The sequence below is a fragment of the Pelmatolapia mariae genome, unplaced genomic scaffold (genome assembly GCF_036321145.2).
Source record: "Pelmatolapia mariae isolate MD_Pm_ZW unplaced genomic scaffold, Pm_UMD_F_2 NODE_ptg000648l+_length_32141_cov_1, whole genome shotgun sequence".
NCBI lineage: Eukaryota > Metazoa > Chordata > Actinopteri > Cichliformes > Cichlidae > Pelmatolapia > Pelmatolapia mariae.
The window spans coordinates 10,388-32,141 of NW_027052329.1; the positions used below are offsets into that span (position 1 = coordinate 10,388).

At 39.5% G+C, this 21,754-nt stretch overlaps 1 protein-coding gene and 1 pseudogene across 1 annotated transcript; one reads left to right on the forward strand and one right to left on the reverse strand.

Annotated features, from left to right (window-relative positions):
• Positions 1-909: 909 nt before the first annotated feature.
• Positions 910-5,730, reverse strand: LOC134623426 (small ribosomal subunit protein eS6). Its single transcript, XM_063468574.1, has 6 exons — positions 5,629-5,730; positions 4,885-5,016; positions 4,314-4,524; positions 2,834-2,980; positions 1,481-1,638; positions 910-1,038 (listed from the first exon to the last, which is right to left on the reverse strand). Exons 1-6 carry the CDS (start codon positions 5,632-5,634, stop codon positions 943-945), a joined length of 750 nt encoding a protein of 249 aa, XP_063324644.1. The 5' UTR covers positions 5,635-5,730; the 3' UTR covers positions 910-942.
• Positions 5,731-7,540: 1,810 nt separating this feature from the next.
• LOC134623427 (alkaline ceramidase 2-like) lies at positions 7,541-21,048 on the forward strand (annotated as a pseudogene).
• Positions 21,049-21,754: the final 706 nt, after the last annotated feature.

Consider the following 21,754-nt stretch of genomic DNA (forward strand, 5'->3'; position numbering starts at 1 on the left):
ATCTATATCTATCACAAAATGGCCTCTGTGCGATGAAGTATTAAGTTCTAAGAGTGACTAGCAGAAAACCACCACACTCACACTGAAAATAGGGTACACAAGATGTTTTTCCGCCAAAGCAGACTAGAGGCAGAAGACATTTCTGTCCTGCAATCCAAGGCCCAAAGCCACCACGTTCAGAACTGTTAGTCTCATCAGGCCTTGTGTTGTTAGGGAGTGGGTTTCCACACCAGATCCTAGGACTTCAAGTTCTCAAGCTCTTCCTCTCGAAGTCTTGAGCAATTTCCTCTCATTGGTTACCTCCTTTTTTGTTTTGGCAGTTGTCAAACAATGATGTGGTGCATTACCACCACCAACTGGCTTGGAGTGTGGACCAGAATTCACTTACACCAAATAATAAAAATACTATTGCAGTACAGTATAATAGCAACCACTGATCTGAGGCTGTATCATGCACGACTGTAGGCTCAGTGTAGACCAATTTCTAATTTCCACAAAGTTTATTCATCAAACTTGAAGGATGGTAAACTTTTCTCCCCACACTTGTCACCCTGCTAAATCAAGGCCTCGATAGCCCCTAGTGTTTGATCTCCAGTGTGTCTGCTTTTCTAAATTGTTCCATTTAAATTGTTTCTTACTTTCATATACTTTTGTTAATACTTCTGTGTAGTTTCCTTGACTACCTCTCATTAAGTCAGAAAAAAACAAAACAGTTATTTATACATTGGACTTCCATATAGTCTAACTCAAGAGTTAAAACTCTTCAGGCCAGATTATCCACCACTAACTAAAATTTCTTGTTGCATCCGCATGCATGTAGGTACGCAAGGGACTGACAAAAATAGTCTAATGCGTCACTTCATAGGCAGATATCTGGAAGAGAAAATAAGTGACAACTGCACAACACCGTTTCAGCAAAACATGACTTTATTTGATTCCATTTTACTTCTGGCTGGACTCTGACTTGGATGTGGATGCCCTCAGAGAGGAGAGGCGGCGCCTCTTGGCAATCTGTTCCTGGCGCTTCTCCTTGGCCTCCTGTTTACAAGAACAAATGCGTGTCAAACAGTTTCCACATGTCCTACTTTATGTCTCTTTAACATTTCACCATCACGTGCTCGAATGTTTTTCAGAGGCAAACCTGCTGAATGCCATTACAGCTATATCATGTAAGGCAACTCAAAACGATAAAAAACACAATCCTATACTTTAAATTTCAAGTGAATAAAGATTAAATCATAACTTAAAGTGCATTTAAGGACATTTATTACAATATGTTGTTAGACACAATGTAGTTGATGTAATACAGCCGCTCCAACACTAGTGGAAATATCACACCTGCCAGAAATTATTTGTCACATTATATTCATTGATCTAAACCACTAGAAAATTTTTTTTTGTGTTCAGCTACACGACAAAAGCAAAGTAGTGTGATCTTTGATGCTGGTTAAGGATAATAAAGGCCTAGATTAACACATACCTTCATCCTCTTGGCCAGCAGCTTTGCATACTCTGAGGCCTCCTCCTTGTTCTTCTGGGTGCGCTGTCTCTTCAGTGCGATGCGGCGGCGCTTGTGCTGCAGCACACGAGGAGTCACCAGTCTCTGGATCTTGGGAGCCTTAGTTCTGGGCTTCTTACCTACCAAAGCGAGAGGATTGAAAGAGTCAGTACTGACACAGTTCAAGGTCAAGTGTGGTAATGAGAAAGAAGCTTAATGTACCTAATTTCTATGTCTGTACACACAACTCGTACTGTACTACCTCAAAGGAAGCACATTACTTACTTTCCAATTCTACAAAAGAACAGTAACTTTGATCTGTCTGCATGCTGGCACCCTGCATTAATCAAAGCCTTGCTGATGATTCATTACTAGGCAGAACACAATTCACACAAACTGAATATTTCCAATACAGCACACCTGGGAGTTACCTGCAGTCTCCACTTCTGCTGAATCAAGTTTATTATCATAAAATTCATTTTTCAGCTTGTTCCTGATCCCAGCTCTTTTACACCAAATTTGAATAACCATGTGAGCTCATCAACAAGACTATATTTAATGGCACTCTCTTTTTAGTGATGAGTTTAAATGGCTTTACCACAAACACAATCTTACAAGCACAGACATCACACAAACTCCAGAACAAACAAATGCTTACACAAGGAAAATAATGTTTATTACTTCTTTACATACACTGGTCAGAATCCATACAGAAACTTCCACAACTCAGTTTTAGTCTGCCTCATGCTTGTTACATACAACACGTCTATCTTCTTCATCTCACCAAGGTTGTGTTTACATAATGGAGTCCTAAAAAAGTCTACAGATGCACTCACTGGCGGATGAGCATCAAAGACCTGTTTTTATAACTGTTCCCGCTCTTACGCTTCAAAAAATAGGAAGGAATTAAAAAAGACCTCCTACTGCACCACTGTTGAGTTTGTCAGGAGTTAAACTCTACAAGAGCCAAAGTGGGAAAAGAAAGCACTTACACCTCCAAAAATCCCAGAAAACTAAGTACTGACCACCCCAGCTAAACCCCACCTCCACAAATTTTAGTCAAAAGACATTTATGTAGGACCTTAAGCTCACTTTTAGTTTATTCTGAATGCTACAGTAATTGCCAATATAGATGTGCCGTTTCAATTTTCTGGAAAACCTTTAACATTAAAGATGTGCTCCATACTATCATTATCATTAGACTGGTCAACATTTACATATACAGTCAGCATTATAGTGCCACCTGCTGGTCTGGCATGCTTCTGGCAGCGCTTTACATCATAATTTTGTTTCCACATGGAGGGAGACATTTCTCAAAATGAAAAAGTGTCTTACCTTCTTTAGTAAGGGGTCTCCTCACAACATACTGCCTAACATCATCCTCCTTGGACAAGTTGAAGAGCTTGCGGATCTTGCTGGCCCTCTTGGGACCAAGGCGGCGAGGGACAGTGCTGTCGGTCAGCCCGGGAATGTCCTTCTCACCTGTGAGTTACAAAGATAAGGATGGTCAATCAATCAAGTCTGAAGAATTCTTAAAAGTATTTCTAGCACCAACAGAACAGGATTGTAACAGTCCTAAATACTACGAGTGTCAAATGGCTGAACTTACTATTCAGTTCACTGTTTAACAAACTAATACTTGCAAAGCAGTGAAGCTTAGTTTTGACAGAACGAGAGAAAAGCCTCAACAATTTGGGAAGTGTTGAGGCATAAAATGCTCAAAGTATACACGTCAGAGTCTTATTTTCCTACCATGTACCAGAATTTGGGTGTCTTAGCAGTTACAGAAAGATATGAGGTTTTATCTAAATAAATTACAAATGATTTGTCCACCAATGCAGAAGAACAGAGACAGCAAACCTCATCAGTCAGATTATGGAAAACCCTCCTAGCCAAATTTAATGAAGCTTAGTGTAGCATTGGTGAAAAAACAACCCACTTAAATTGAGTTACTTTAAAATGAGCACTTGAAGTTTATGCATTTGTTTAGTTTTGTCTTCTGAGCATCACACCAAACCAAAAGCTAACTTATGACAGTTAAAGAGACTCAAATAGAGAAAGCTTAAAATACTATATCTGTATATGTTCTCAGTCATCAAGGTCATGGTAGTCTAAGGAGCTTGGAAAGGAAGTGACAGGAGTTCTTTATGCTTCACCTCATCCAAGACGCTTGTAGTTCTCCATTTTAAGAAACCTCTTTAACCTCCTAGGACCTGGCGTCCACATATGTGGACATCACATTTTGGGTTATTTAGACCAAAATACTCAATTTTGCTTTAAAAGGGCCCGATATCCACTTACAAGGACATTATACTGCTACTGTTCTATCAAAATTTTAAATGAATATCCTCATATGTGGCTCATTTTTCTTAGAAACAAAAATTAGGTAAAAAAAAAATAAAAAATCTGGTAATTCTTTGTTTTTATATTCATCAGGTCCCAATCAGCCCAAATATCAAAGAGAAATTAAAAATGCATGCCATGAAAGAGTTCGGGTCTTAGGAGGTTAAGTCAAGTCGCTTTCTTTCCAAGCTTCTTAAACTTTAAAAATACTAGTTTCATTTTTACCACATTATTATGGCAGCAGTTAAAACAATGGGAGAGCATTGCAGTTCAACCAGCCACTGTTACTAGGACTGGTCGCATCTGGTGAGCAGCTTCACAGTTACTCTGGCAACACACACTGTCCCCCCTTAATGAATACAGGAAAATCCAAAAGGGTCTGCTGGCGTGCCATCATGCATCATTTATACACGACTCCAAAGAGATAATCAAAATTATGTGACATATAATGCGCGCACACTAAGCATGTTACCTTTCTTGACGATGACCAAGTTGAGAACGCTGAGGTTGGCATCAACGATGCAGCCACGCACAGACTTGCGCTTGCGCTCACCAGTCCTGCGGGGACGGTAGCAGGAGTGGCCCTTGCTGAGGAGCAGGCGCACACGGCCGGTGGTCAGCACACCTTGCTTCATGGGGAAACCCTGCTTGTCGTTTCCTCCGCTGATGCGCACTACATAGCCCTGCAAAAGCATAGATATGTTGCTTCACATCCTTTCTAGGAATTTCATTTCATAGCAAATCTGCCAAGATGATTAAGGTCAAATTCTCACTGAATACTCACAAGCAAACCAGACTTTTGGCAGGGTCATATCTAGCTTTTCTTTCCACATAATCACTCACATATAATCCAAGTTAACTGCATTAAAAATTGAGGGAGCACAGCTGTTTCAATCATCCATGGTTATATGGGCTGGTTGCATCTGAAAGCAGCTCCACTGTTCCTCTGGCAACACGCCGTCCCCCCTTAACGACTACGGGTCAGTCAGAAAGGGTCTGCTGGTGTGCCACATATTTACCACAAACATCACACAAAAACTCACCTTCCACTCATCTCCCAGAGGGTCAGCAGCCACCTCAGTGGCCATTCGCTTCTCATAGAAGGTACGCAGCTTTCGCTCATCATCAACTTCAATCAGCTTCTGGCAGCCAGTAGCGGGAAATGAGATGTTCAGCTGAAAAAAAAAAAGGAGCAATTACCACGTTACTGGATGTGCACACAGGTAACCGCGAGTCAATGTGCATCTGAATGTTGCGAACTGAGCTGCTAAAGCTTTCAATGATTTTTGTTTGTTTGTTTGCTAAAAACAAACAAACAAAAACATTGCTGACGAGAAGCAGCGGTTACCGACATCGTGAGCCTGTCTGGCGTGAGCTAATGTTTGAATCAGGGGGTGAGAAGGTGGCTCGGGGGCCTGTTAGCTTCTCTGCCGGCTCAAAGCTCAGAAAACTCCGGCTTTAACTTTTGACACAGCCGGCTCAGTGGGTAACATTATCACAGTGCAGGGGAGAGGACGTAAAGGTATAACTACGTTTCATTTGAGTAAAACGAGACTTAAACTGGACCCACATTTCGCTCAGAGTGCGGCCATGTTTCCACAGCGTTCTCCGACAGGCTCGTCAGCTAGCTCCCATTTTCATAATCAAAGCTCATCCTGAGCGGCCGAGCCACCATTCCTGCTTTAAATCAGCCCGCTTTAAAGTTTACATTGTCAGCTTTCATCATATCGTAATATTTAACAGAAAGCAACAACACGAAGAGAAACACAGTTAAAGAAATACGTTACCTTCATTTTGCCAAACCGACCCTCCGACGGTCCGCCACGGAAAAGAGACCGGATATCCGCCTCGTGGTCTCACATAGACCTGAAATGCTATCGCGATAACTGGTTCGCTGAAAATTTTAGGGTTATTAAAATGTTATACTATTAACTTATGTTATACAAGAATTGATATGTTATACTATAAAGTATTGTGTAACTGTGTTCATTTCCTAATTATGTGTGTCTATCTATCTATCTATCTATCTATCTATCTATATATATATATATATATATATATATATATATATATATAACAGCCAAAAATCTCAAAGAAAGGCACAGAAATGACAAAGAATAGAATATGTATTAATCCTTGTTACAGTGGAGGTGTTGTGGATTTAAAACAATCTGCATATTGAGGGGATTATTATTGAGCCACGGAGCATGCGTCGGCCAGAGGGTGCCAGAGAGTGCATAAGGAGCTGAGATGTTAAGATAATTCCCATCCCAGTCTGGCGAGAGATACGTTCTTTGAATACTGGCCTAATCAGCTTCAAAATAAACAGACTGTATCTGTTTGAAAAACACTTAGCCAGTTTGATAAAGGCTACCATAATTAACTGCTCACTTGTACAACACCCTTAGAAAAATACTGATAAAAATAGGCATGCAGCTATGTTAGCTGTTGATGCAGCTTTTGAACAAAGTTACTCATTTTTATTATGAGATGACAGGCCTTTTTTACCCTTTACTGAAAACTTGATATTATCAATTAATACAGCAAAGGTGTTTTTTTTTAAAGAGGTGCAATCTAAAGGCAAGTCAAGAAGTCAAGAAAACCAGATAAATTAAAGTAGTTAATCGTTCCTATTTCTGGAATAGTAAGTTTTAAACTAAATATTATCACTACAATGTAAAAGACAGCTTTCTTTTGCATGTATCGACCAGTGTCAATACATGTGAGTGCACAATAACAGGGCTGTCCCACACAAAATTGAGCAGAAAGAATAGACCAGAAGTCTCAAACATATTGCACAGAGGTTGGACAGGGCCTGCTAATTTACTCAGTCATAGCTTTTGATAGTAAAAAAATGTGTGTACATTTTGGATTTGTAACTGTATTTAGATCAGATTTAAAGTCTTACAAAGACATCACCCACTTTTCACACCAAATGTATTAAGTAATAGTTATGTCATTTTTGTTAGTATTCTGTTATTTTTATTTATTTAACAGGGTCAACGCATATGAATGGACACTAGTAGATGAAAATACAACATGTAAACATTACATTTTAGCAAAACGTCTAATTTCCAGGCACATTACATAAAATTTACACAAAAAACATACAGATATAGAAAATATAGCATATCATGAAAACACTAGTTATTTTATTGTATTTTTTATTTTGTTTTTGTTTTTCTTACTTGGGTCTACTTTTAAAGAACAATAAAACTGTGGATTTGGTTCAGTTTGGTATGGAAGCTTGTTGCTAATAAAAAACAAAACAGATAGAAATAAGTCAAAATTAAAAAAAATAATTGTGACTTAAAAAAGAAAGCTCGATTTGTTTATGGAAGGGAAAAGGGTAGAAATGTATTATTGTCATTCATTATTCTCGAGAAAATCGAAATTTGGAGATATTAACCGTAATTCTGTTTTAGAGACAGCAAAAAAAAAAAGAAAGAAAGAAAGAAAGAAAAAAGCTGCTGAACTTCCATACACTGGGCAACATGTGGCTCACTTCATATAAAAGTCTGCTAGAAAATATAAAGCATCAGTATTCTTTGACTACTGCTGACTTGAACATACAAACTTTAAGTATCTCACCCCCCACCACCACTACTCTTTTTTTAAATTACCATGACAAAAATAAGTAAACTCTTCCTTCCTGACCTACGTTTGACCGAAGAAGGAAGCAGGCGGGAGCGAGTTCTCTTGCAGCCTGAGCACTCTTTGAGTCGCAGACCGAGCAGCTGTCAGTGGACGAGGCAGAGCGTCACGACGAGCAGGAGGCTTTGTGGAAGAAGGACGTGCTCAAAATGCAGCTCCATAACGATTTCCCCAGTGTGTCACAGGCTCGGGTGGCCGATACGTGCCAGGACTCAGACGTTAGGATCTAGCGTGCAGCCAGCGAGCCGACGGATAGCGACTTTCCCCTCCTCGGTTGTTTTTATGTGCTGTCTGCTCGGCGCTGTCCATCCGACAGAACTAGTTCAGACATGAGTAACGTTAATGTGATGTTTTGGGACCAGTTGCAGGCTGGTAGCTCCGAGGTGGACTGGTGTGAAGGCAATTACCTTATTTACCCCAGCATCGCTGAGTTTTACAACACGGTCGGTTCTGAGAACGGGGCTTTTTGTAGTTGTTGTTGTTCTCGCTGTTTTGCATGTTACAGTTTTGTTTACAGTCAAAGCCTTTCTGCATTTCCTCTTCTCGCTGTTGTCTCTGTTGCACTGCTTGTTTTGTTTTACTCCCCTTTCCTTTCTTTCTTTTGTAGTTTAATGGCTCTTTTGCTTTACTTCCCAGGTTAACGACTGCTTAGCTGAGCAGTCTGGCTGCTTTTCAGCTTCAGCATCATGATATTTATTGTTAGTAGCAGTTTACAGGTTTTGCATGCCAGTCTCTGAACAGCCACCGAGGCCCGCACACTGATCAACTTTTGACGGGCATTGCTGGCTCTTTGCTGCGGGATCAGTGACAAAGACTTTTCTGTTGTTTATCATTTCAGATCAGCAACATTTTGTTTTTTGTTTTGCCGCCGATATTAATGTGCTTGTTCCGCCAATATGCAAAACATTTCAACAGTGGGATTTACCTCATATGGATACTGCTAGTTGTGGTCGGTAAGTTGGCTGCTGACCTCTCTCAACCCTTCATTTTTATTTATTTATTTATTTTTCATTTCTCATCTGTACACGTGGTACATAAAGCAAGCGTCAGATAGGGAGGCTTCAAATAAATAAATAAATAAAAATAGTGGATGTCATACAGATCACCAGTTGTCAGGCATCTTGGGAAGATTTGCCAGTTTTCTGTTGTTTAGTCTGTCTCTTCCTTTAATCTCAGACTAACTCTGAGATGTTGAGATCAAGGATCTGCGTGGGGGCCTGACCATCTGTTGCAGGGCTCCTTGTTTGATCGTTGTCATTTTTGGGCTTTATATGTGGGTTTGTTGATAGAGGTAGTGCACTGCACTTTTTGCATACATAAGGAGACTCACTAGAAAACCACATCAGCATAATTCAGTCTAGTACATAAGTGCCACTAACACTGCTATGACTGTAAAAAGAAACTGAGCATTATAGGATTCATAAAGGAGGCCTTTATAGCTGGGCTGCTACATCAGATTGCATTAGATCAAGTGTTAAGTTGTTAACCCTAACATACTGTTCATATTCACTGTCTGCATAGTATAAATATAGTATTTGGCATTAATAAATGTATGACTAATCCGTACTTTGTGGATTAGAGACCAGACAGTGTTTTTTTTATTTATTTATTATTTTTTGTTTAGGTTTTACAACATTTTGTTTATGGAGAAAAATATCTAATATCTTACACTCTCATGTCAAGTTTTACCCAAGGACACGAAAATGTAACAGCCATATTCATCTAAATATATTTGAACTGAGTTGATCATCGTTACTGTCATTGTGCAGATGCCAAAAGTTATCAAATTTGAAGCTAAAAAAGGTCATTTGAGGTATTTTTACTGCTGTCAAAACGGGTCAAATGAGTGTGTAAGTAAGGGTTAAGGGACTGAGTAAATAGTCCACAAACCAATTAAAAAAAAAAATAGTGTATTCCTGTAGGACTTTTATTCATAGCAAAAAAAATATTATTTTTTTTCCTTTATTTTCATGAGAGTAAGCAAAGTATCTGAGGGTTTGCACTGTTAACTAGTACAAACCAGAAGGTTAAAGTATGTCGACTTGGTCTCTAGGCGGTTACGATGGACATTTAATTTGAACTAGTTTCCAGGTTTTAGACCAAAGGAGTGATCTGTATACACTTGTACCGCAGTGGCACTGTTGGGGTGCACAGTTTCTCAGCTGTGGCCTCTATCACCATCTTTAGATTGATTTTGAATTCATTATGTCTCATTCAATATTTAGGCCTTTAATGGTGCTTCTTCATGTACACAGTTCAATAGAGAGCCTTTTCCCATCGATGCTGTTTTGCAAACGCTCGGGTTGCCCTGTCAGCAAAGATAACCCGAGAGCGACCCCACCTCTGTTCCAAGGAGGTGACCTTGGTGGGTGTTGGGAAAAAAAAGTAGTTGAACAAGATTTGCATAACTGACTGAGTAGCAGGATCTATGGGTCAGATTTAAAGAGCTCGAGCTGGGTGTTTTCCTCTGTGGCCCATGTGTGGTCCAATGTAAAGGGAAATAAACGCAGTCTCCTTGCTTTGTTGGAGCCTCTCAGACAGTTGAACATTCTTGGTCCATACCATAAATCCTTATCTGTGTATCTTGGACTGCATCCATTTTCTTTTCTTTGATTCTGGAGGCTTTTTAAAACAAAGCCAGTGCCAGCAACGGGTCACATGGTTTCATGTCTTTTCCTCTGTTTCAGCAGTTGTGGTGAACTTTGACTCGAATAGAAAAGCAAGCCTATAGTTTCTAGTTCAAAAACAACATCCAGCTTCTTTTTATTTCGCCTTAGCCTCAGCAGTGTGTGCACATATAGTTTGGCTACTTTGCATCCATATTTTGATCTGTCAGCAGATCAAAAATAAGAACGTGTAAATTAAGGCTTTGAATTAAGAAATTACACCCCTCACTGAGCTGAAGGCAACATATTCATATCCTGTCAAGTCACAAAGAACCTGGATTCTGCTTTTAGTTTTAATGGAAAAAAGGACCAGTCTTAAAAAAAGAGCTATTTTTGCTTTTTTAACCATTTCATCTTTACGCATATCTGTTATATCCAACTAGCACTCCTTAGTTAGCCATTTTTTTCTTTGCCTGACTGATTATGAAGGAGCTGCTGATTCATTTACATGAATGCTTCTTTAAGTCTTTTATTGAATGGCTCATTCTCATGCCTAGGTTGAGAACCATGACAGGTTTTCACGATTAGTAACAACTGAGTGGGAGCAACATTTGATAAGAAGTCTGCTGAAATGTTGCACCTGATAATAAAAAGTCTGTTCTACCGTGATAAACAAGGAGGGGAAGTGACTGCTGCATCTCTCTGCAGCATTTCAAGGCTTCATTTCTAAATAACTGTTTGCAAATTAAAGGCCAACAAAAGAGGCCTTTACATTCACTGTAACACAATGACTGCCTTTCCTCATAAAATATTGGCAAACATTTGCACAATAACGTGAAACCCACATGTTTAGCAGCTTGAAAACGGCTTCCAAAGTTTCCATCGTAGATAACAGCCGGTCCTGTTCGATGTGTGATGATTGTGGCGTTCCAACTGTGCTCTGTTTTTCGGTTATCGTTTTGAACTCGTCGTTTTAGAGGGGGAACATTTTAACTCTACGTTTGCTATTCTCAGTTATGTTCTGATGTTTATAAAAGAGAGAGGGAGCATGTAACAAAACACAGACTGTCTCATTTATCCTGCCCTTTGAATACAAAACTTAAACATCTATCACTGTCCTTCTGTGTCTCTTCCTTTCTCCAAGGTATTGGATCGACTTATTTTCATGCCACCCTCAGCTTTCTTGGCCAAATGCTGGACGAGCTAGCCATATTATGGGTGCTAATGTGTGCCATAGCCATGTGGTTTCCAAAGAGGTATTTACCCAGGATATTCAGGAGGGATCGGTATGTTGATAACAACAACTATTACTATTATTTATTATTATTGTAAAAAAAGAGCTTCAACTATGTGCATGTGTAGATATGTAGTCTGTGACAAAACTATTTACCCCTTTCCTAATTGGGTTTTCTTTTTCTGCAATATTTGCCACAATAAAATGTTTCCCATCATTAAACAAAGTTCAGTCTTTTACATCACTTTGGAGGAATTTTGGCCCTCTCTTCTTTGCAGAATTGTTTTAATTCAGGCACACTGGAGGATTTTCGAGCATGGTTTAAGGTCATGTCAAAGCAACTCAATCAGATTTAAGGTGCAGACCTTGACCTGGCCACTCCAAAACCTTCATTTTGGGGTTGTTTGAGACATTCAGAGGTGAACTTGCTGGTGTGTTTTAGATTATTGTTCTGCTGCTTTTGAGCTCATTTAGCCTACCGGTACTTCATTTTGTCAGACAGGTTCTGTTTAAGTGATTTCTTAATTCAGAAGCTCTACCAGTAATCAGGCCCGAGGCCTATCCTTCATGCTCTTAACTCTTAATTATCATTCAAGCAGCTAAAAGTGTTTAGCTCTGACTGCAATATTCACAGCTGGTGGCATCTGATGGTAGTGTCTGTGTTACACATACTTATAATGCAATAATTAAGAATAAACACTAAAGCAGATACAGTGTAGGTTTGTCCGTGCAAGGCGGGGCAAACATTTTTTTCTTCACATGGTCAAATATGTAGCATATGCATTTAGTACATTACTGTATTAGAGCTCACTGTTGTCACATGATATCTCAGCTGCTGTGACACCTCCTGTTTAATAATAGGCCTTTCTAAGAAGCTGACACCAGTAAAAGCTGCATCACATGTCTTTACTTCTCCTTGTATTGTCACCAAGCTGCACGGCTGCTTGCTCTCACTTCAGGCTGCTACTTGTTTTGCCCAGCCTTTTGATTAGAGCTGAGCGTGTTTGTTATGTGCACCTTAAGTGGGTCCATAATAATTTCTGGAGCACATCTGAGTCATCCAAACACTCCCTCTGTATTTTACAATTGTGTTCATGGAGTATTGCAGCAATATCTGTCTGTTTTGTTCATTAATCCATCTAGGTCGAGATTCAAAGTGGTCATCGGCATCTTATCAGGGATCACCACGGGGCTGGCCTTTGTGAATTCCTGTTGTCAACTCACTGTCACTCATGACTCTGGGAATCCCATGTACCGTGCTGCTCATTACTGAGCTGAAAAGGTAAGACGGAAGAGTATGACTGTGTGTGTTTGTTTAAACAGCACAGATGAGTGTAAGTAGCCGAGTAGGTCTGAGCCGGAAGTGTGGCACACTGAGTAAACTACATGGACTATGTATCAAATGTGGACATGCTCTGAGCGTCAAAAGAGGGAAGACGATGCAGAACTTTTTAAACCTAAAGTAAGTAAAGTAAAAGTTTATTTTTATAAACCCCTTACAGGAAGCAGGTGGTGAATCTGTTGGCTGATTTATAAAAAGATGTGTGATTGTGCAGAAGTCTGTGAGAAAATTATCTTACTGCTCACGCAACTTATGACCACATGTTCCTAATGGGTTTATGGTCTCAGCCACTAGTTTGAAGTCTTCTTTAACACAGCTTGATGTTTATTTAGATAATTATGGTGCCTTCCTGAGTGTCACTGATGATAAAGCAGAGTATTTCTAAGGCCTAGTTATGTGTGCAATGTCACAGTCATATTCTCAATCAAATCTAACCCTTATTAGTCATGTCCAGTTGAAAAACACTTAAAAACATGCACTCACACACAAAAGATCACTGCCAAAGGCTTAAAATGTCACTAAGGGCCACATTTGCTCAGTGGGGATAGTATCACAAAAACAAACCCCTGGAAGTGGAAAGCTTTGCTCTCTCTCTCTCCACTTTGAAATCCTGTCTCAGGCTACGTCCACACTAATGCGTTTGAAAACGCATCGTTTTCTCTCCGTTTTGGCCTCCCGACCACACTGAGACGGCGTTTTCGCTCATGGAAAACGCAGCATTTTGGAAACGCTCTCAAAAACGCATACATTTGAAAAACGGTGCTTTCGCATCGCAGTGTGGACAGCGAAAATGGAGACTTTCTAAAATGATGACGCATGTTAGTCATGTGATGCAGTCATGTGACCAATTAAACTAAGATAGTGTAGGGCATTCTACAGCAGTTGTTTGTTTGCTCTCAATTTTGACAGCCCTATTAAAGATTAATATCAGTCTGTACATGCTCCAGATAACTTTTCTTCAAATTTTTTAACTCTCACTCGCAGTTGCAACTTTATACTTTTGTGTTACTCGCAGCAGCAACTCCAGCTCATTGTTAGTCCATTTAAAAAAACTCGGTGCTTTTCCTCAACATTTGCTGCAACGTTTCAAAGAGCCGGAAAGTAAATAAGCGGCAGACAGAAATGAGGCAGTCGAATCTTCTTGCGTTGCACGCATGCGCAGTACTGGAACGTAAGTGTTTTCGGCTATTTCAATGTAGGCACGCAACTCTGTGAAAATGACTGAAAACGCTAGTGTGGACGCGGAGCGTTTTCAGATGAAAACGCCGTTTTCAAATCTATCCGGGCTAGTGTGGACGTAGCCTCAATCTCAAAACCTCCTGAAATTTACTCACTCTGATTGTCTTCCAGCTTAATAGGTATTTTGGTTTATTCTTAATTTTTTTATTCTTTTATCCTTCTTGTAACCAAAATAATTTCCTTAAGAATTATTAAAGTATTCAGATTCTGATAACTCTTCTGTTTGGGTGGTTTCGAGTGCACACTACTTCAGCTGCAGGAAAGTTGATAGCCTGTATAGTGACATTCTAACTTTTCTGTTAGGAATTTATGGGGATTTCTAAAATATGTGTGTTAAAAGCTGAAAACTGCTCGCGTTGCTGGAAAACGTAACTGCCTGTGGCATGCGCTGTATGCGTCTTGTACTGGGCAGCTATTGTCCCCCTCCCTCTGACAGCCTGCTTTGTTAGAATAAAACTGTAACTTTCACTAACAGAAATATCAGTGGCTCGGCTCTAAAGCAGCTTTCTGTGGTGATGAAGACTCTTTTCCGTGAAAGTTAACGCAAACCATGTGAAGTCAATGATGTAGTTCTCGTTCACCAACATAATTGAGTCTCACTTAGAAGTGAGAAAGTCCAGCAGTGCTGAAACTTTGGATTGTTTTATATGTTTGGTTTTATGCGATCACGTTACTTAGCACCCACCTAAATGTTGTCGTCTTCTATAGTGACTCACAGGATGGCTGTAGATCAGGGCTATTGACAGAGGTTTGTTTGGCGGAAACGTCTGGCATGCGCCCAACTGGAAATAACATTGGCTGTAAATAAGAAGCGACTGCAGCATCAAAGGATGTAGCATAAATCACAAAGAATGAATTTTTATCAGCCCCAAATAATGTAAACCAGCAGTCCTCTATGAAGTCTCCGGCTTTGTTTCAGTCATGCCTTTATAGGCAGGGAAATGTGTTCCAGAGTTGATGCATGGGAAGTATGATAACCTGACTTATCAACAATGTGCTTTATCACCTCTTTAAGTCTTGAACTGTTTAAATAACAGAAGTCAAATAGTGAAGTCGGTGCATTGTTAACATGCCACCTTTCACCTTTTTGTACTGTCTGGTGTGTCTGTTCCAAACTTATATGTGGAAGAAAGTTCCTGAAAGCACAACAAGCCTTTCACTCTGTTTTTCTGCGTGTTTGTGTCCTTAATGCTTCCTAGCCGTCACAGTAACGTGGATGTATGTTCCGTTGCTTCCGTTTCCCATAACCCTTACTCACCACCATCAGTCCCCAAAATTCATCTATTGTTCAACCTGTTAGTAATTCTTCACATTACTGCCAGTGCCAGTCATCCATTGAAACTGCTTGTTTTTGTTGTTCCAAGTGTGAGAGAGTTCCTGTTGCCCCGACTGATGGACTTTTGCCCTCAGAAAGGACAGAAAACTTAGTTGTTGGTTTCAATCCAAGTCAACTTTCAGGCCAGCAAGAACAACATGTTCTGTGAGTCAATTGTGAGCATGCAGAGGGTTTCTGAAATGAAAAGTATATAAAATTACAAACCTGGAATACTTTAATACTATTATAACTAGCCTGCAGCGTTTTTTCAGAGTGGTGTGTAGAAGAAAATTCCATCATGGACACAATTTTTAGTGACTGCAAAGTTATGTACGCAATGTACACTGAGCGTGATGCATGAAACCAATGCAAATGGAGAACATTGTTAGTATTATAGTAAGTTTTAAGATCTTATTATGAATTTGATGTATGTGAAACAGCTCATGGAACATATCACAGATAATAAGGTTAAATAGTAACATGCTTGGGGGAGGAAATAAAAGCATCCTGTTTCTGTTACAAGATGGATGTAGGCACCGTGAAGTCACCCACTGGTGTTTTGACTCCACATATTGAAGCTTCAGTGTTATTTATGACCACTTTATTAGGTATACCTTTCTAATAACCGTTTTCTTTCAAGCAGAGGTTCCGCCCTGTACTAGAGAGGTTTTATTTTTATTTATTTAACCTTTAGTCCATTGAGACTGAACGTCTCATTAACATGAAAGACCTATTTTATTTGTGGCAAAGATTCAACAAGTTCAACCAAGCAATTTTGGTCCGTATTTAGGAAAAAAAAATAGTTGTTCATCAGCTTTGAAACGATCCACAGGAATGGGAGTCGCTGAAACTTGAGTGATAAATTTAATTAGTGTCCAGCTTTGTGTCACGTATGCCACAGACCTCTGTTTTGTACAGTCGAGTGCGAGGAGAGTCACATCAGGGCTCCACCCTTATCTTTGCCTCCCACAATTATACTCCTCAGATTCCCCAGCACTTTCTCTCAAAGCAGAAGCACTAATCTAATGTCATGTATCTTATCTCACATCCTTCTATAATCTCCTGGCTGATTGGGCGGAGGTTTCCAGATATCCGGCTATGTGGTGACGTTTTTGTCAACATATATTTGCTGGCAGGAAAGGGCGTTGCTTGATAAGAGTAATTTATGTAAAATATTTCAGGCCAACTGACTTGATGTATAAGGTTTACAACAGAAGTAGTAATAGTTCTGTGCATATGATGAAGTAGCAGTTCAATATTTACTTATTTAAGTGTTTATTGGGGATTTCTTAGAGATGATTCTCATAGCTGCTCTTTGCTGCTGCTTTATTGCTCCATGTTTATGATTAAATGCCACAATTTTTTTTTACCTGTTTACTGAAGCATATTCCAAGTACAGTTATATGATGGGCATGGACATAATGTGTAGACTCACAGCTTTCATTTGAGGGTATCCACATTCAGATTGGATGTAGGGTTTAGGAGTTTCAGCTCCTCAACATGTGCCACCCTTTTTTCTTTTTTTTAAGGGGGCAAAAGTAATTGGACAATTGACTCAATTTCATCGGGAGGTGTGGGCAGTTACTGGAGTTGATTTGAGGTGTAGTTCTTGTATTTAGAAGATTTTGCTGTGACAGACAGTAGACAGTGGAGAGCTACTTGGCCTTTGTTTTCAAAGGAGCTCTCCATGGAGGTGAAACAAGCCATCCTTAAGCTGCGAAAACAGAAAAAAAAACCCATCTCAGAAATTGCTACAATAGTAGAACATTGGTGAATGATCGCAGAATCATTTCCATGGTGAAGAGAAACTCCTTCACAACAGCCAACCAGGTGTACAATACTCTTCAGGAGATTGTCTTTTTGATATCCAAGTATACCATAGAGAGAAGACTGTGTGCAAGTAAATACAGAGGGTTCACTGCAAGGTGCAAGCCACTCATCACCCCCAGAAAGGCCAGATTGGACATTGCTAAAAAATCATCTAAAAAGCCAGCACAGTTCTGGAAAAACATTCTTTGGACAGATGAAACCAAGATCAGAATGGAGTGGTGAGAATGATGACAAGAAAAAACTATGGAGAAGGTGTGGAACAGCTCATGATCCAAAGCATACCACATCATCTGTAAAACACAGCGGAGGCAGTGTGATAGCTTGGCGTGCATGACTGCCAGCTGCACTGGGACTCTAGTGTTTATTGATGATGTGACACAGGACAGAAGCAGCCAAATGAATTCTGAGGTGTTCAGAGACAAGCTGTCTGCTCAAATCCAGCTGAATCCAGTCAAGTTGGTTGGTTGGTGTTTCGTAATACAGATGGACCATGACCCAAAACATATAGCCAAAGAAACCCAAGAGTTTATTCAAGCAAAGAAGTGGAATATTTTTGAAGAGCCAAGTCAGTCACCTGATCTTAACCCAATTGAGCATGCATTACACTTGTTGAAGACTAAATTTTTGGACAGAAAGGCCCACAAACAAACAGCAACTGAAAGTCGCTGCAGTAAAGGCTGCCAGAGCACTAAAACGGAGGGAACCAGCATCTGGTGATGTCCATGATTTCAAGACTTCTGGCTGTCATTGCCAGCAAAGGGTTTTCAACTAAGTATTAGAAATAAACATTTTATTTTCAGTTATTTAATTTGTCAAGGGAGTGTGTTAATAATGTATGTCATTTGAAAGCGCTTTCCCCATTGTTCAGTAAATTTCTTCTTGTGTTTTTGTTTCATGGTTTTTTTTTGTTTTTTTTTTTTGTTTTTTTTTTAATCTTGCCAGACAGCGAGTTTTTCTCTTTTTTTTTTTTAAATGACGCTATCCACAGAGTTGTTGTTGGGTTTTTTTGCACTGCATGTCATAATCTCTAATCTGCCAAGTCTGAAGGGCACGCCTGTCTGTCTTCAGAGGCTTGTTATTCAACTGAAGCACTATGTGCAGCATATTTCTATTAGGATGTCAACAGTGGCTCTAATAGCAGTGTTGTGTCTCCCCCTGTACTTCCTGATTACTAGCCCATCTGTGCTTCTTCTAAGTTTTAATCGGTTACTGATCTTCCTGTAGCTCATTTTTCATCGTTACAAAGTCTCAGAATAAGATTTCTTAAATTCCTTTGGTAATTCTTTTCCATAGGGAACCAAATCGTGCAGATATACGGATAGAAACTCCCATTCTAAGGTCATTTTATGAACAAATTCATGCAGCTGAAGAGAAATAATCATTTTCCCCCCAGTTTTGATTCAATGAATCAGAAGGGTTTTTTCTACCTTTGCCAGCAGTGCTCACAGGGTGGTTTTCAAGTCTGTTTCATTGACTTTCTGTTTGAGGCCTGTGCATTTTTAATGCATAAGCCCCATATTAAGCTTTCTTTTCTTGCTTTCACATATCTTGTCTTCACATCTTCACAGTTATCGATTAGTTTATATATTTTAAGCACTTTGACACTTAAATTGTAACATAAAGAGGTATAGCCACTCTTTTTGTGTTCTGTGATTAACTGGAACAATCAGTATTTTACAGTATTGATGACAATTTAAAGACCCACTTCCCAGTGGGAAGATGCATCACTGGCCATCTATTTTTGTACTTCCTGTTGCGGTTTCATAGCTGTGACACCCTTTTTCCCTGCCTCTCTCTGGGCAAGTTATGTAATAGAGACAGTTTACCAGTTCAGTTCACCAGCACACTTACTTTAAAATAAGAAATCTTTAATTCTGGTGTGATGAGTAAGTTTTGCAATTTCTGTAGCTGTTATTATTTTTAAATAAAAGATGTAGAAAAATAAAGATGTAGCACTATTTCTCACTGCTTCCAGGAGTCATCCACTTCTGAACATACAGTATGCAGAAAATGTACGGGTCCACCGACGTGTTACATCTACAGAATTGCTCGGCCATGGAGCTCCCAGCACACAGTTTTTGGGCTGATGTTAATGCCAGAGAAAGTCTGGAGCTCTGCAGTTAATGAGTCAGCAGAGCGTTTGCGACTTTTGCACTCTATGCCCCCTAGCACTCGTCGTGCTCCACCGTAACTGAGTTGACTTAATCCAGCGGTGGCATCCTATTACAGTTTCATGCTGAAATACAGTGAGTTCTTTAGAATAACCCATTCTTTCACCAATCTTTACAAAGTGTAAAGGCAGATTGAATGGCCAGGTGCTTGATTTTATACACCTATGACAGTGGGACTGAATGAAATGCCTGAATTCAAAGGTTAAGAGGTGTGGTCTAGTACTTTTGTCCATATAATGCATTGCTGGCAACCTTAGTATTCCCTTACTGGCCAAATTCCACATTTCCACAGGCTTATGATTACAGTGCAAATTATCTTAAATTAATTAAATAGGAAAGGTGTCTTTTTGTTTAAATAAAAATAAGTCAGCTGAGTATTCTCCACATGGATTTGGGGCTCTGAAGGTCAGTGACAAATGTTACATTCATGGTGTCAGAGCTTTCGGAGCTTTTTCGCTTGAATGACTCCCACATTCCCAGAGACCAGATCGCCTTTATCAGTCAGTGTGATCGCAACTGACTGCTAATTAATCTAATCTCTGCTTTCACTGTCAGTGTAAAGTCGTTCACCTCTGCTTAAAAAGATTCCTGAGCCTCTGCGTGAGAGTGATGTTTGCCGTTTAGCTCAATCCGGTTATGTTGCTGAGCTGGAAAGGTTCTAATGCCATCCAGGGATTCGTGTCACCTTGAAACAATGGTGACTCAAAGGTAGAGGCTTCTTAAATGGTTTGACTTCATCAAATGCACTGACTTAAGGGCAGGTGACAAACTGCCAGTCCTGTATCGTCAGCACCGTTTAGTCCACAGTCAGGCTTCTGTGTCCCCCTCTTTGTCTCTGCACTCAGTGTTTGGCCTGGCTCTGACTGGTGTGCCTAAGGAGGGTAAGACTAAGAATAGTTTGGCAGTGGCACTCTGGATTAGCACATCTCTCTAGGTCAGAGGTGTATCCATGAGGAAATTTGTGCAGATAAATCTAGCTGGAGCAATCATCTGTGCCATTAAAATTGCTAAATTCCTCTGCTTTTAGAGCACCAAAATTGGGCAAAAAGGCCAGTACGTCCTGGAAGCGACCGCGTATGATGAGGAGGCTCAGAGGTTTAAGATTCTTTAGGCAAGAAAATAAGATTTTCAGAAGTATTTTATTGATAAAAAGAAATGTAAACATGAGGATCAATGTTTTAATGTTAGTGTGCTAAAACTGAGAAAATTTCCACTATGATTTTGTAGTATTTTTATATTACAGTGGATTAAATGATTATGTAAGTGAATGTCACTGGGAGAGTTGGCAGCTGAAGAGCTAGATATTAGATAATGGAGTTATTTTAAGACAAAAATGTGAACGTGTACCTCAAAATAAATGTGGTAAAATAAATGTTAATGTTTGTCTGTATAGTCTGGATGTGAAAGAGGAAGAGGAATAAATGATGAATATATATGCTGCCCACAAGTGGCCAACGTGGGTTTAGCAGCAGTGTACTTTACATATATGATTAATTGCATTTATTTTGTAAATATTTCAGATTGTTTCGAGAAAATCAGTATGATCTGTAATTCTAGGAAGTGTATTGCTATTTTAACAAAATTGAACTGTTTTCTATTTATATGCTGAATAAATCATCAAGTTGGTTGCATTTGTATTTTCACAGCTCACATTGTTCTTCACTGTGTCATCGCAGGTGTGAAAACCCACGTGTGTTCAAGCTGGGCCTGATCTCAGGGATCTGGTGGGCGCTGGCTCTGCTTTGCTGGATCAGTGACAGGATATTCTGCGAAGTGTGGTCATCTGTCACTTCCCTACCTACACCGTGCTTGGTAAGCTCAAAGTCGACTCTGAAAACTCAGTGCTGTATAAGGTGTTAATGGTATCACTTAATCACAATGTGTATTTTATCCTGTGAGACTAAAAGGCAAAATAAGTGTTACAAGACAGTTACAGTTGCACTGTATACTTTTTTTCTTAAAACAAATGAATAAAAATGTCAACCAGTTTTCATTTCAGGTGATTTATGTGTTTTATATGAGGAGGAAGGGGGGAGGGGAACTAGGCAGTAGCTTCAATAGACTGAAGTTAAATTAAACAGAAAAGAGGAATTTGAGAAATTACGTCACGTAAAATAGAAAAACCACCTTTCAGCATTAACTTGAATAACTGGTTTTCCGTATGACTTTATCAGCCTCTCACATCATTGTGGGGGAACTTTGGCCTAGCGTTCTTTACAGTGTTGCTTTATTTAATTGAGGTTTGTGGGTATTTATGCACAGCTCTCTTAAGATCATGCCACAGCATGCTGTCATGGTCTTTTTTGAGATAAGGGGCTTTCTGCTTCACAGAGTGAATGGGTTAAATGCAGAGAGGAATTTCCCTACGGGGATCAATAAAGTATACATTATTATTATTGTTATTATTATTATTATTATAATGTCTTGAACTTTAACATGTGACATGCTAAATGCGGTTCTGAGATGTAGCTGTTGTTATTTTTTTTTTGTTTGCTTTTTTGCAATTTCTCTGCATAGTCTCA